This window comes from Mauremys mutica, chromosome 11 (genome assembly GCF_020497125.1).
Source record: "Mauremys mutica isolate MM-2020 ecotype Southern chromosome 11, ASM2049712v1, whole genome shotgun sequence".
In the NCBI taxonomy this organism is placed as follows: Eukaryota; Metazoa; Chordata; order Testudines; family Geoemydidae; genus Mauremys; species Mauremys mutica.
The window spans coordinates 18138164-18153722 of record NC_059082.1 but is presented as its reverse complement, the minus strand read 5'-3'; the positions used below and the strand labels follow the sequence as shown (position 1 = coordinate 18153722).

The 15559-nt window shown below is 43.1% G+C and overlaps 1 protein-coding gene across 2 annotated transcripts in view; it reads right to left on the bottom strand.

Moving 5' to 3' along the window:
- HOMER2 (homer scaffold protein 2) overlaps positions 1-12637 on the bottom strand; it is a 115545-nt gene extending 102908 nt beyond the window's left edge. Inside the window, exon 1 of one of the 2 annotated variants that reach the window (XM_044981120.1) lies at positions 12549-12637. In XM_044981120.1, coding sequence (XP_044837055.1) covers positions 12549-12610 — 62 coding nt within the window. In that variant the 5' untranslated portion in view covers positions 12611-12637. Of the gene's footprint in view, positions 1-12133; positions 12498-12548 lie in introns of those variants that run through there. The other variant, XM_044981119.1, reaches the window with a different exon arrangement.
- Positions 12638-15559: the final 2922 nt, after the last annotated feature.

The following is a 15559-nucleotide window of genomic DNA, read 5'->3' as shown; positions in this document are numbered from 1 at the left end:
CATGGGAAAAAAAGCCAGCAGATTAAATTATTTTTCTGGCAACCAGCAAATCCATAAAAAACTGGACATGGCGGTCACATACCAGCCAGATGGTAACCCTAGATGGCAGCCATGATGGAGAAGCTTGTTCCTATAGCCAAATTGTCTCCCCAAAGTCTCTTCCTTTAAGGGACTGATGGGTGGAATAGCCCATCCCCTCATTATTAGGTCTACCAACGAAACCTAATTCCAGACACACCGATTTTGGTTCATTGATTTCTGATCTCACACTTCTCTCGTTTACCTGGCATGATTTTAACACAGTCCTTGAGTTATATCAATAGGCCTTTTGGTTTGGACTAATCCAGTCTGTTTCCCTTTTGTACCTTTTCCCACCAACTTTTGTTCTTATAGATTATTGTGATGTTTTATAACATTTGACTCACGTCTTACAGTTGAATTCACAATCTCACAATAGGTTACCTTTGTAGGCCCAATTATCACAACAGCCCCTAATTCCCTTAGGCTCCTTTGAAAACTCTGGACAAAATAAAAATAAAAACAACTGAAAACACAGTTCCTCTGTGAAAATGCTTACAGTCTTGTATTTTGACAAGTCACAACAAATGGCTGAAAGCAATCAGACTTAGACTGAGGGGGATTCAGAAGGGAAAAGGAGGATGAGTTAACAGCAAAATGAGCGATTTTGCATGGTAAGCAGTAGCCCCTTTTATGCCTGCCTTCATAGTCAGACAGTTTTTCCTCTGTTTTAAATCCACTCCCTCTTCTCCACGATAAAGCTGTCGTTGTTTTCCAGCTAAAGCTCCCCGTCCTGCCAGCTATAAGCATGAAAGGATAAAATTACCATCAAACCTGCAAATCCTACACACCTACACAGCAGAGCTGGTTCTCTCATCTGAGTCATCAAAGCAGACCAGCAACAGTGATGTCATCCACCATCCACCTCTTTTTAAAAAACACCAAGATTCCTAAATGTGGATTGTTACAAATATTTTGCTTCCTTTTAATCCTGATCCCAGTGGTAATACTAACCTTACAAAATAACTCTGAGTGATGCAGTGGGCACAGTGGTCCCTAACAGTTTCAACCTCAGTGATAAGGTCAGAGGTAAGCAGAAGGTTACTAGCATCACACGTGCTAAGCAGTGTGACTTTGCAGCAGGCAGCACTGAAGAAACAGCAGGTAGAGAAAAGCGAGTGTAAATCATAGAAAAGATCATCAGAAAAGATCAATTGCATCATCCAGTGTAATCATCTACAGTTTGCAGGAGTATTACACATAATCCCTACTCATGCCTTATCTAGCCTGTTCTGAATGAAATGCAGCAATGATGCTTCAATAACCTTCCTTGGTACTAACAGCCTGTGTTCCCTCAAGCACATTTACATCCTAACAAGCTAATTCCAAAATACAATTCAAGTCACACACTGTAGTTGCAGAAAGGACACCCATATCCACAAACATGACTAACAGTACGCCAGGGCGAAAAAGAGTTGGAGATTTGATCATTTATTTAGCGGCCTTCAGAAAGCCAAAGAACTTCCCACACAACAGCAGCTGTTTCAAAAATATGTATATTTCATAAATTTAATTTTATGGCTAAGGTTATTTATTCTAGGTATTACAATAATGTTTAGATCTGAACATAATATAAAATGATTTAAAAAATCCATAAACAGAAACAGACTAACGTCCTCTTATCCTGATTTCTCTCCACATAAATTGCTGCACTTTGCCCAACTTGGTCATAGAGAGACTATATTTTGAGAAATTAAAGTGACATTGTCAAAGCTTGACCTAGTTTAAAACTGTTTTCTGCTGAAAGGAGTGCTTTAATATTTTAAATGGCCACTTGTCTTCAGCATTTCATTCCGGGTTTCATTTTTGTCAGGAGCCCATCTCACTTCTATCCTTTTACACCTGGGGAGAGATTTGAGGGATATTCCATCTTTTGGAGAGGATATTTTATTTAGGAGCTACTTTCTGGTGTCAATCAAATGTACAGTGGTAATTAATTAGCTTGAAAAACTCAGTTGTGATCTCTTCTCTAAAATTAAATTATTTCTCAATTTCTCTCTTTTCTCTCTTCATTCTTTTTCTATGGCCTTGTCTACACTAGTGGAAATATTTGCTGAACTCCCCACCAATATAGTGGAATCAATGGCACCAGCGGTGGAAATTTTTTACTGAAATTCTCTACTGCAGACGCTGCCTACGGTTCTCTCTCTACTCTGCCCTCCCAGTGCCTCCGCCCCCACTTCTGTCTCTGAATAGCATGCAGTCACGCCCTTTCACTTGTTTCTGCTCATTTTCTGCGTTCTTGTTTCAACATCTTCCCGATGTCAGGTTTCTCTTTCACTTAGGGCTTATCTACACTGAGGATTTTTGCACTGGTATGGTAACATCAGTGTAGCTGCACAACTACAAACTGTTAATGTAGATGTACTGCACTGGTGCAAACAGTAGCCTGCAATGGAAAGAAGAATAAACCACACTAGTGCAAGTCAGTTTTCAGTTTGGTGCAGTGCATCTGCACTAGGGGTTTGCACAAATGCAGCTACCCTAAGGTAACTACACCAGTGCCAAAATCCCAAACGTAGACAAGCCCTTGCTAAGACTTTCCTGTTTCCCTACCAACTCTTTTTTTTAAAGCTATTTTAATGCTTCTATAATCCTGGGGTGAAATTCTGGGCCCTACTCAAGACAATGGGAGTTTTCCTATTCACTTTAATGGAGACAGGAATTTACTCCCTAGAGTTCTGCCCCTAGAGTTCTCTGGGTCTGATTCTCCATTGGTCTGCACTTTGCGTAAAGTTATTTATATCTGTGCAAAGTGTGTGTAAAATGCTCAATATCAGAATGGCAGCAGTTTAGACCCGCTTTGCACAGACACAAATGACTATGCAAGATGCAAGGCTATGGACCATCAGAGCCACTATCCACATAAGAGGTACAGTATAGGTAGTAAGGTCCCCACAGCACCCACCAGCATGCCTCAATTCTGGCCTAAAACCAACATCCCAAATCAGAGAGTAAATCAGCTTCAATATCCACTCTATCCTCAGTCCCTTTGTTGAGGCTGCCAATACCACCACCAGCTGGGATGACATTTGATGCAAACTGGGCTCATGAGAACTGACAGGCCCTGAACCAAAATCACCAGCTCACTTCCCATAGGCCAGAGAGCCATCAGATCACTCACTACCAACTTGGGCTGGATTTGAACACACAGTGATGTTCCTTCTCCACCAAAGGAAGTCTGGATGAGCCCCTTCATGCTGCTCTGTCAGTTAGCCAGAAAAGGCTGCTCAGGAGTGATGCAAGGTGCTCTTTCCAACATCAATGGATGGCCCAATCTACTTCTCAATGAAGTCAATAAAAAAACAAAAACAAAACACACACACAAAAAAGACTCCAATTGACTTTAGTTGGAGCTAAACTAGGGCCAAAGTGAATTTCCTCTGCAATACCCTACTAAAGTGGCACAGCAGCACCAATACAATTAAGATTGCTTCACTACATTAATTTAAAGGTCAACATTTCTAAGTCTCTAAAATCGACATGCTTGGTCAGATTCCTTTAAAATCTGGTGTGCCTCAGGAGGATGCTAGATCAGGTGAGTGTCCCAAACTTGGGGTCATTTGAGTTAGGGGTTGTGAAGAGAATAGTCATTTCTCAAAAAGTTTCTAGATGGGTTTTTTTTGTGTGCAGAGCGAGGGATCAAACTATTAGTGTGATGCAGGTCAAAGTTGTATCAATCTGTCTATTTTTATCCAAGGTAGTTCATGGCACCCACTAAATCTTTGGGGGACCCAAACTGAGAATGGTATTTAAGAACATGTTCACTTCTTCACTTGCACAGACGTGCAGTCTGGAGGGATTACAGTGTCCACGTACCAATTTAAAAAAACACATGAGAAGGTTTCTATGCAGCCCCTTTATGCTTCCCTGGGTAGTTCAGGGGAATATGTCAACTCATGTTGCTTGCTACAAGTTGTCTCTGTTATAATGTGTTATTTTTGGGGAGGTTTACTGTGTGAACACAGCAGAATAATCATCAGGCAGTGTAACCAAAATTTCTGTTATATCGGGTGGGTAAGAGCCAGAAACAGATGACTGTGTGTGCGGAGATGGGGTGAAAGGCCTGGGGGGGGCAGGAAGAGGGGTTGCAGCTGCGGAGGGGACAGGAAATGAGGACAGTTGGTAGGCAAGCCTTGGATTGCTTGTTTGAGAAAATCTGTATTTTATTAGCCTCCAGGTGGGAGGAAGGGGGCAAATGGTTCCTTCCTTACCTCACTGCAGATTAATGTGGTGTTTCCAAAGAGACGTGGTGGAAAGTTTTGGAACTCACAGCACAGGCACCTTGACTATTGAGGGAAAAGAAATGTGTTTAATGCCTAGGTTGCCAACATGTGGATTCTGTGGGACTCTTGAATCACAAGGTTGCAAAAGTTTGTGGGAGAGCAAGAAGTAGACCATGACATGGAGATTGCTCACTACAGGGCCGTTGGGGTGGAGAGTGGTAGCCAGCATGGGCATCATGTTTTGCCCACTCTGCAGTGCCTAACCAGCTGACTTAAGATGTTATGATCTACTGGACACTGTAGTGATTCACTTGGGTGGAAATGATTTTGGCCTTATTCCTGGCATACACCTTATACAGATTTGGACTACAGCAGAGATCTGTGTCCAGGAACTGATAGTTTTCTTGGATTTGGCTGAGTGTCTGAATAACTGCTACAGCAACAACATGAAAGCTATTAATAAGTGCTGGAAGAACATTAATCACTGGAGGGTTCTGGTCTGGCTGACCAGCAATTTTTACTGTATGGCATAGAAACAAGCTCTGATACCTCACTGTTTCTTGGAAGTCTACATCTATTGAATAAAGATCAGAGGATCTTTCTCTCAAACATAAAACTGTCAGCATTTTGGAACAGAAACCCTGTTTGTGATTTCTCTCACATGCTCTGCCACAAACTCCACCCTCCAACCATAAGAACGGCCATACTAGTCACACCAAAGCTCCATCCAGCCCAGTATCCTGTCTTCTGACAGGTTTCAGAGTAGCAGCGGTGTTAGTCTGTATCCGCAAAAAGAAAATGCCAGATGCTTCAGAGGAAATGATCACAACAGGCAATTATCGAGTGATCCATCCCCTGCTGCCCACATGCTGGCAGTCAGAGATGAGGAACACCTAGAGCATGGGGTTACACCCCTGACCAGCTCTTCACTAATAGCCATTGATGGATCTCTCCTCCATGAACTTATCTAGTTCTTTTTTGAACCCCATAGTTTTGGCCTTCACAACATCCCTGCCAATGAGTTCAGCAGGTTGACTGTGTGTCGTGTGAAGTAGTACTGCCTTCGGTTTGTTTTAAACCTGCTGACTATTAATTTCATTGGGTGACCCCTCATTCTTGTATTATGTGAAAGAGTAAACAACACTCTCTTATTCACTCTCTCCACAGCATTCATGATTTTATAGACCACTATCCTATGTCCCCTGAGTGGTCTCTTGTCCAAGCTGAAAAGTCCCAGTCTTTTTAATCTCTCCTCATACGGAAGCTGTTCCATACCCCTAATCATTTTTGTTGCCCTTTTCTGTACCTTTTCCATGTATATCTTTTTACAACCCATTCACTCTCACCCACAGGATTCCATCCAACACTACTAAAGGACAAAAAGGAAAGAAGAAGGCGGCAGCTGCCCATGCCACTTCCCTCCATTCTGCTGGCATTCTTTAATCAGTTAAAGAATAATTTAGGAGAAAGATGTAAAAGCATATTGCTAGCAGAGGGGAAGAAGGCAGATCACTTCACAGTGTTCTTAAATGTCATCACATAATGGGGGGAAAAAAACAGGACCAAATTGTACCCTCTTGCAGACGTACCAACAAGAGAGGGAGAGATGTCAAAAACTATATGAGCTTTGCCTGATGGAGTTTCCAGCTAGTTATCCTTTGAAGTGGGAGGGGGCTTTTGAGGAGCAGGAAAGGGGCAAGAGGTGCCATATCCCAACCTCACAAAACCAGGGGATCTTCAGGGAACCAGAATTTACATTAAGTCCCATTGATGGTAGACCCGTGTAGAGATTGGGAAATAACTGATCTTTTGGTTGTCTGGCCGTTTCAGAAAATAATTGTTTCAGGTTGACCCAAAACAAAAAAAATTCAAAATATATGGGTCGAAAAAATAAAGGGTCGAAAAAATAGTTTTAGGTTGAATAAACCATTTCATTTAGATTGAGGATTTTTATACTTATTTTAATAAAATTGAAGGAAATTTCAAATAAAGTTTTTTTCAAATCAAAGTCAAATGGTTTTATTTCAAAAATGTAGAAACAAAACATTTTGATTTTTTCAGAGCATTTTTAAAAGTATTTTTTCCTGGCCAAAACAATTTGGTGAAATTGACACAAAGTCACAAAATGTTTTGGTTGACCCAAATCTGCACATTTTGCACACAAAAAATTGGCTGAAAAATTTCACCCTGCTCTAGACATCAACCCTCTTACTCCTCCTACCTCCTCAGCCATGGTAGTATGGCTCTCTCCACTGGCCAGACATCCCAGGCCTTCTCTCCCAGATGAGTGCAGGCATGGAGCCCACATTAATACAGCTTCAAGCAGCATTACTTAGGCAGAGATATCTGCTTGAATATTAGTGGACTTTGAAGAGGAGCATGCTGTGAAGAGTAGCTCCTTCTTGAATAAATGCAACCTGGCCTCCATTCACCTCCATAGCCCCCTGATCTCAGTCCACAGAGAGTTTCAACAGAGGGACTGTCACAAGATTCCAGAGGTGGGGGAAGAAAGAAGAACTGGCACACTTCCTTCCCAGTTCACCCCTATGCAAAATCCAACTCCTCAGTCCGCAGAAGTGGGTATAACAAGTAGTTCCATATTAACTAAACTACATTAATTCACGCACCAAGATAATTCACCATTTATTTTCTATGTACATTTTTGCATTTAATTTGTATGGTGTTTCCTTGTAGTGTGTTTTAATATTTGGATGGTTAATTTTCATTTTGATACAAATGCTTTATTAAAAAGGGCTTTAAAATTATGTTTCATTGCTAATAAGTGTTTAGACTATCTGAATTTTAATCCAACAAATATGACCACCACCATCTTCAATGGCAAAGAATCGATGTACAACTGTAATCCAAACTGGGTATTTGCTTCTTCTCTACTAACAAGCAACATTTTGTAAGCGAGAGATCTGGAAAATTAAAGGGAACTGCAAGTGTATTGTGGAAATTAAAATGGTAAAAAGAGTCTTAGATTACAGAAAGGGGAAAATGCAGCTAATACCTTTTAAAATCATTTTAATAACTAAAATTGTGCCATCTTTACAATAGACTGTTATTTTTTTTAAACAAAAAAAGCTATGAGGTCAAATTGAAATAGGTATTCTTTGTTAGATTAGCAGATATAGTTTAGAAATCTGAGCAACAGATAAGCTAGCCATTTTCTTTGCTTTTTAGTTCTTTGCTGAGGTGTGAAAAGACATAACTCAAGAGGTATGTTTAGATTAAAAAAAAAGTCTTGGACATTGGAAGTCTGATATACAGGGTTTGGGGAATAGTTAAAGTTTATTGGCCAGACTGTTGAGATAAAAGTACCACAGCTGTAGGATTGCAAGGATGGGGAATTAGCCCTGGGGGAAAAAAACTATTTTTCTTCAATGTAAACAACATTAGGGCCAGATCCAAAGCCCATGGAAAGCAACAAGACTTGACTTTGCATTGACTTCCATGGGCTTCGGAGTCAAGTTGTCTTTGTTTAGGGAACATTTTATACAAGAGCAGCAGTCTCATGATTAGCTGAATATACATTTTTAGTAATTTTGTAAAATTTGAAAAAAGTATTGCAGTATAGTAAGCTGAACTGCATCACCCCATGCTTCTTTAGATCTCTCACTTCACAGGAGATTTACGCTAATGAGCTAACTAACTAGTTTTGCACAGTTCAGGTAGCTGTCAGTTTTCATACTGCTGTAGTGTTACTCAGTGCCAAACCCAGGGACGTACATATTAATAATGGCCAACCAGACAAAAACTATTTTAAGTGCTATGAGCCAACTTCTTCCCACAGTTTACACATGAGGAACTAGGGGAGGAGGAACCAGGTGGTGAGATGGGGCTAGTACCTTTGCAATCAATATATTGGGGGAGGGGACAATGTATGTTTCAGCCCCCCCAATGTTTTTTGCCCTCACCCTACCTCACAGAGGTGAAAGTGGGACCCAGCGGAAGGGCCGGAGTGGCCATGATTGCAGCGTAGGAGATCAGGCTGGCAGGAAGGGAGCCAGCAGTAACATGTCTGCTCTACCCACCTTCCAGCCACTCTGGCAAGACACTGGATCAGCAGATGGGCAGGAGCATGTGCACCGGCTGCCAAGGCGGGGGATAAGCCACTGGCACCTGATCAGAGGGGGAGGGGGGACACCAAGCAATTGGCAACAGCCACCAAAGAACTGCCGTAGGAACAGCAGTAGGAATTACCAGGATGCCCCATCCCAGCCTGCAGCCAGCTTCCTCCGCGCCCAAGTCCCGTCAAGTCTCAGTAGCTTCCTTCATTCCCCTTCCTATCCTTCCCCTCCCCCATTCACAGCAAGCTTCCACCTCCATCTGATCCTGACTAGGTCCATGTAAATTTATCAAAACCTGCCATGTTACTGGACCTAGCTGGAACAAGTAGTGTCCTAAGCACTTGAAGTCTGTTCTTGCACCACAGACAGAACTCAATAGTATTCTCAAACCAGACTGTCTATAACACTGATAAACAGCAAGGTAATACTTTGCACTTTTATATTGGAAAAATGTACATCTCAAAGCACTTTACAAAAATGGATAAGCATTAATATGTCCATTTTCCAGATAGCAAAACTGAGGCACAGAGCTGTTAAGCGATTTGCTAAAGGTCACTTAATATACAAGTGACAAAATTGGAATAAAATCAAAGTGTCTTCACTCCCAAGCCTGTGTTTATTTCACTAGACCTGCATTTCCTAAATTGTGGGTTGTGACCCCCTAGGGAGTCACAAGACCATCTCACTTTGACCCACAAAACCCCCTGTCCTGAGTGAAGCAAATACTGTTCCGCAGAGCTGAGTAGGCTCGGCTCCCCAGTCCAGGCATTAGAACCTGGCCCCTGGTGCATGGAGTTGCAGCACCACTCAGGGTTGGACTGGCCCTTCAGATGCGGGTGAGGGGGAACCACTGCACTATGTATGTCACAGCTGCTTTAGCATTATTTATAACGTGGCTCAATCCTGTCTACACTACAAAAGTGAACTGAAGTTTAACTGTGCCTGAGGCCATACTAAGATATAACTATATCCAAGACAGTGGGTTTTGATAATATAGATGGAATCTTCAGCCCACAAAAACCATGAAAATGTAGAACTGGGGGCTTGATTCACCTCTCACTTATATCGGTATAAGCCTGAAGTAACTTCATTGGCGTAAACTGAGTTGCATTAGTGCAAGAATGGGTGGAGAATCAGGCACACTGGTGGAGACACCTTGTATTTATATAGGCTTGCCTAACGCAAAATAGCCTAGGTAATACCATAAATACACAAGAAGTACAAATAGCAATCTGCAAGTGGATCAGTAGACTTCAAATCCTTTTGAACTTTTAAAGAATAGTTTTTCTGTGGAATATGGATTCCCTGTTTCCAGGTCAGACTGTCTTTCTTAAAAGATATTTTTCTAGTTTTTATTCAAGCTCTCATGCCAGAATAGCAAAAAATATTCTGCTAAAGTTAGTTAACAAGGATGACAATGAAAATATTGTTTGGCCACCCAATTAGTTTGGCCACTCAGTGGTTTGAGCATTGGCCTGCTAAACCCAGGGTTGTGAGTTCAATCCTTGAGGGGGCCACTTATGGATCTGGGGCAAAAATTGGTCCTGCTAGTGAAGGCAGGGGGCTGGACTCTTATGACCTTTCGAGGTCCCTTCCAGTTCTAGGAGATTGGTATGTCTTCAATTGAGATGAATGGGGCAGTTCTTCAGACCCATTTTTCTGTCCATCTATAGATGCAACGAGACAGCACTGCATCATTTCATATTCTGAAACTTACTTTTCTAATTTGAAAGGCAAGATGCTATCTTGTTTTTAAATGAATGTTTATTTAATGAAGAAACTGATGAGCCCATCAGAGAAGTTCTGGTGTAGCATACTGATCAATATCCATACTTACTTCCTCCTCCCACCTTCTTTCCAAAAGTTCTCTGCATCAAAATCAGGCACATTCATTGCATTTTTAAAATTGTTCATGTTTATATTATTTACCTTTAGCATAACTGTTGCAAATTATGCCACTTCAGTGATACTGTAATAAATTCTGTAGTGGGAGTTTGCATAGTTACAAAATGGCATAAGTAAACTGAGAAATTAAAGAATGATTCCTCACCACATGAGGGTGAGAAGAGGAAAGACGTAAGAGAACATACAGCAAATAAAATGATGTGTGGGTATGGAATCCCCCCAGCATACCACCTTCCAGTCTTGTTAAGACCATTTCAAGTCTAGGCATAGTTCACACTGAAAATATGCTTTTTTAAAAAAATGAAAGAAAATTCTTGTTTTCTAAGGTTTTAGTTTACAAATTCCTTAAAGCACAGTATTTACTTTTCCTATCTTGTAATTTGAACAAGAGGGTAGACAATATGTACTATTAGTTTCTCTGAAATAGCAAACTGAGTTGTCCAGTGGGGCATGTTCTCAGACCAAAATCTTGTGCATTTAAACAGAGAAAACTTTCATAAACAATTATCTAAATATAAGAAACAATAATATTTGGACAAGTTTATTGTGTGCTTTCTGTGACTCAGTACTCTGGCTGAATTACACCATAGAGTCACTGAAAATAAATCCTCTGCTTTTAAGTGAGTTTATACATATGAAGAGGAGATTACTCATTTCAAGATTAGAATCTTTCACATTATATTTTAGGCACCTGTTCGGTCATATTAGCCATTTAAATCATACCTGAGTGTTTATCTGCTACAAGGACATTTCTGCACACTTCAAGTTTTATTCTACAGCTAACAGCAAAACTAACATCTTCAAATTTTAAACAACTTTGCTCCCCTTCTTACATTTATACTTATTTTTTATTATCCATATTATTTCTACAAGATCCTATTTTATCACTTACAGCATGAAAATCAATTAAACTACATTTAAAAACATTAAACTGAATAATAGTACTTTTCACATCTGAGGATCTCAAAGCAATTCATGAAAGTGTTTTAATGAACTAAAACGCTTTTTTTAAAAATAGACTTAAAATGTAAAAAACAACAACAAAGAAAGGCTCATATCCTGAGACCAACAGGGCAACAACCGCACTGCAAATACATCTTAACTGGGAACTCTCATACAAAGGCCTCGAGAACCTTAACAAAAATAACTAACAAGATAGGAACCAAAAAGAAATCATGGCCCAAGCCAAGTCCTAGGACTAGTGTAAACGCCCCCGGACCGGATTAAATCCACCAGCCATCATCCACCAGCCAGAAATGAATCTTTGCTGCGCTACTTCGGCCGCAACCACCAAATCCCGAAGCCAGAGCGCACCAAGTACTGGGGACCGGCTCGCGCTCCACCCAGCCCCGCTCTCTGTCTCCCACTGCTGGGCTCCCTCCGGCGTTTCCCCAGCTGCGCCTTTCCCCGCTCGTTCAGCTCGCACCCGAGTCCCGTCCGCGGACACGCTCCCCTGCCCCCGCTCCACGCTCCTCTCCAGCCCCGCGGGTGCAGACAGCCGGGCTCTGTCCCCGGCGAGCCCCCTCCAGCCGCCCCGTGCCGGGGAGTGACTCAGCCCCCCTGCGGGAGAGGAGCCCGGCCCCGGAACAGCGCGGCCCCCGCTTAGCCGGGCAGGGTGGCGGCTCGGAGCCAGGCACAGGAGCCCTGGATACAAACTGCCCCACGCAGTGCAGCGCCCCGCGGGAGCCGGGGCTGGCCGCGCCCCGGGCTGCAAGTTCAACACGCCGAGCCCCAAGCGGCTCGCTAGAGACCCCCCCTCCCCGGGGGAGCGGCGGCGGGTGGGGACAGCCCGACCTGAGCCCCCGGGGCGGGAAGGGAAGGCAGCGGCCGCGGGCTCCCGCGGACACTCACCCCATGTCTCGGCACTTGTCCCCGGCGGCGCCCGCAGCCTGCAGCCCCGGCGCGCCCCCGGGGTTCTCGCCTCTGTCCCCGGCGGGCGCGGGGCGAGTCCCAACTTCGCACATGCGGCCGCCGGCTGTTGGCGCGCTCAGCCCCTGCGCATCCCGGGCCGGCCCCGGCGGCGGCGGCGGCAGCGACTCTCCCGAGAGCCGGGCGGGCAGCGGCTTCTCCCTGTGCCTGCTCGGCGGCTGCAGCCGTCCTGCTCCTCCTCCTCCCCTTACATAACCTCCTCCCCAGCGGCGGGGGCAGCGACCAGCCTCCCGCAGACACCGCGCCGGGCAGGGAGGCGGGAGCTGGGGGGTTCTCCCGGGAGCTCCCTCGCACCGCGGAGCTGCAGGAGGAGGAGGCGGCGGCGGCGAGTCCCCACCTGCTTCGCGCAGCCGCCTCCCGCAGGCCGGGCGGCGGGCAGAGCCACGCGCTGCTGCCCATGCTGCCTGCGCTCCCCCGACAGGGCGCCTTCCCCGGGGGGCAGGGCTCGGCTCCCCTCCCCTCCAGGCGCCCCCTGCCGCCCAACGTGCCCCCTTAGTGTCTGCCGGACGTGGGCTTGGACCGAAGGAACCGGGGGAAGTCCGAGTCCAGAGCGGAGATCGGCCTAGGCCAAGCCCTGGCCCCAGCACCCCAAGACTCCGGGAGAGATCCACTGTGCAGCGCTACCCACCAGCTCTGCCATATGAGCCAACCTCTGACCCCAGGGTTTGAAGCCTCCTCGAATGCCACCTGCCCCCCCCAAACACACACTCGGATCCCTGAACCCTAAAGTTTGGGAACGATCCCCTGTGGTTCTGAACGTTATGGCCTCTCCACGAGCTGTACCAATGGACAAACCAACCACCACAGATTTTGGGGAAGTTTCAGCTCCTTCTCTAAGCATGCAGGTTGGTCGCTAAATTCAGGGAATGTGCTTTGAGCTGTGAAGACTATTTTCACAGATGGGGAAGCTAAAGCACATATAGGCTAAGTGCTTGTTAATTAGTGTGTGACAGGAGCTGACACCATGGTCCAAATTGATCCTGCTGTGGAATTGCACTCGTTTCCACTTGGTTCCAGGTTTCTGGAGTCCCACTAACAGTGCTACCTCCTAGTTTTTATGAGTTTTGCACAGTTCTAGCTGTGTCTATCGCCTCCTCTCTATATTGTCCTTTCAGAGTGCTACTGTTGTGAGTTTGACTGTCATTTCATAATATAGTCTGATGAAATTGTGTCAAACTATCATCAAAAAGATGCAAAATCACAATATGATGATCTTTTGCTGGCCCTGAAACAGCTTTGGGATGGCTTGTGGGACACACAATCACATTGTTAAAATCAAGATAATCCCAAAAATACAGAACCCTGCTTGCATTAACATTTGCTAATTATATTAGGCTAGATACTTCAGTTACCTGGGTCTGTCATTTTGTGACCGTAATGTGACTTCTCTTCTCCAGTATTTACCACCACATACACACACTGTCTATGAATTCCATAAATAAATGTTCATTTTGCACATGTAAGTTTGCAAATATGTTCTGAAGCTAATTTTTCTGTTTATCCCACTTCCATTTTTTTGTCACTGTGTTGCACACATACATTGTTATGCTGGGGAAAGAGATCTTCTGTGTGATGACTGAATTTTAACTTCCCCTCTCATTCAAAATTACAAGTGATTGGACAGCTTAGATATACACTGTTGTCAAGAATGACTACCTTCAACATTTTATTACTGAACATTAATTTATATTTAAAAAAACCCTAAAACCTAAAGATTGGAGGTGTGGGTAAATTATTTAAATGTACTTGTTTTGGTGCTCTGTATGATAGCTGTATTGTAATTGCAGATCTGGCATTAACTAGAAACCAAGCAAAGAAGAAAAATTTGACCAATTACATAAGGAACAATGTCCCAACTGTGCAAAATAAAGCTGACATTCCATCTAGGGGTTCTGGTGATATCATAAACCACTCAAGTGAAACTTGAGTCATTTATTAATGTCATTAAACCCCTGAGCTGGAATTACAGCTGTATGAGCCTCTTTCTAAGAAGTTTCCTGCATTCAAAAAAATGGAAAAGGACATTAAAAAAAATTAAGAGCAAATTTTAAAAATGTCACAAAGATAAGCAGCTGTATCATTCTAAACTTCAGGATGGCTGTATTCCAAAGGCTTTTCTCACTGTTGTGAGGTTTATTATAATGACAGCCAAATGTCTACTATAGATTTTAAATTGTGTTTTACCGGTTTGCAAGGGCCAGATACTAAATTTACTTGAAGGAGGTTTAACAGGAAAGCTGTACACCTCTTTATTTGACAGCTAAAGCCTAAAAACTTCTTATCTCCTTTTCTGCACTCTCTCTTTTTCTCCTCATTCCCAATCTCAGATTAAAAGAAACCCTCTAGTTCCTCCTGGGTAATCATAAAGACAGTATTAGACTTTTTAAAATTCATCCTGGTATTCAGCTTTCACCACAATTCAGGGTTAGATTTGAGATTCTTGGCTCACAATTTATTTTTTAAACCTTCAGCTCATATCCCTCCTGCCCTGAACAATCCTGCAGATGACAGAAGCAATGCAATCATACACCCTCCCTATTCAAAGAGTTTGTTTCAGTGAACAGTTATACTTTATTGGCTACTGTTATAGATGGCTTAATGGGAACTTTTACAGATTTCCAATGGATTTCAGATTTATTAAAAGTAGAGTAAGGCTTATGTGTTTCACTATTAAAAAGAAACTGGAATTGCGTTTGTCTTAATGTAAAATTATCACTTTTTCTAACCTGTCATCTAATACAATATAAGGTGTGAAACAGGTACTACTGCACTACAGTAAAAAAATGTTAAGGCCACAGACACACAAGCAAATTTAGCAAAGGGATGGGTGTGACAATGTGTTAAAGGTGCCAATCTGTAGAGGATCCCTGGTTCAATCCCTGGTGTGTTAGCCAAAAGGGCAGCCACTGTTAGACCCTCTCAGAGGTCCAGAGAGGTCCGGGCCACCTCCCACTTTTGAGGCCCCTGGCCATAATAAAAATAAAAAATGATGACATGTGAAAACAAAATAAGGCACCAAAAAAAGAGTGAGTCATAATTTGAATTTTTTTTTATTTTTCTGTGCAAATGCACTAGTTATTGAGGAAAAATCTAGCTTTTGTGCAACGTCACAGTTGATATTAAGCATGGCGAGCCCATTCAAATGCTCTTGTCCCATAGTTGAATGGTGATAGTTCTTTACCTGCTTCAACATGTTGAAGGTGCATTCACCTGAAGATGCAGGCAAACTGACAACAATATGCAACGTTGCCAACCATATTTGAAATGTTCTGCTGTAAATAAGTAGCTTATCTACCCTTGAAATCTTGTACTGTAAACGTATATAAATGCTGAATGGTACACAAATGC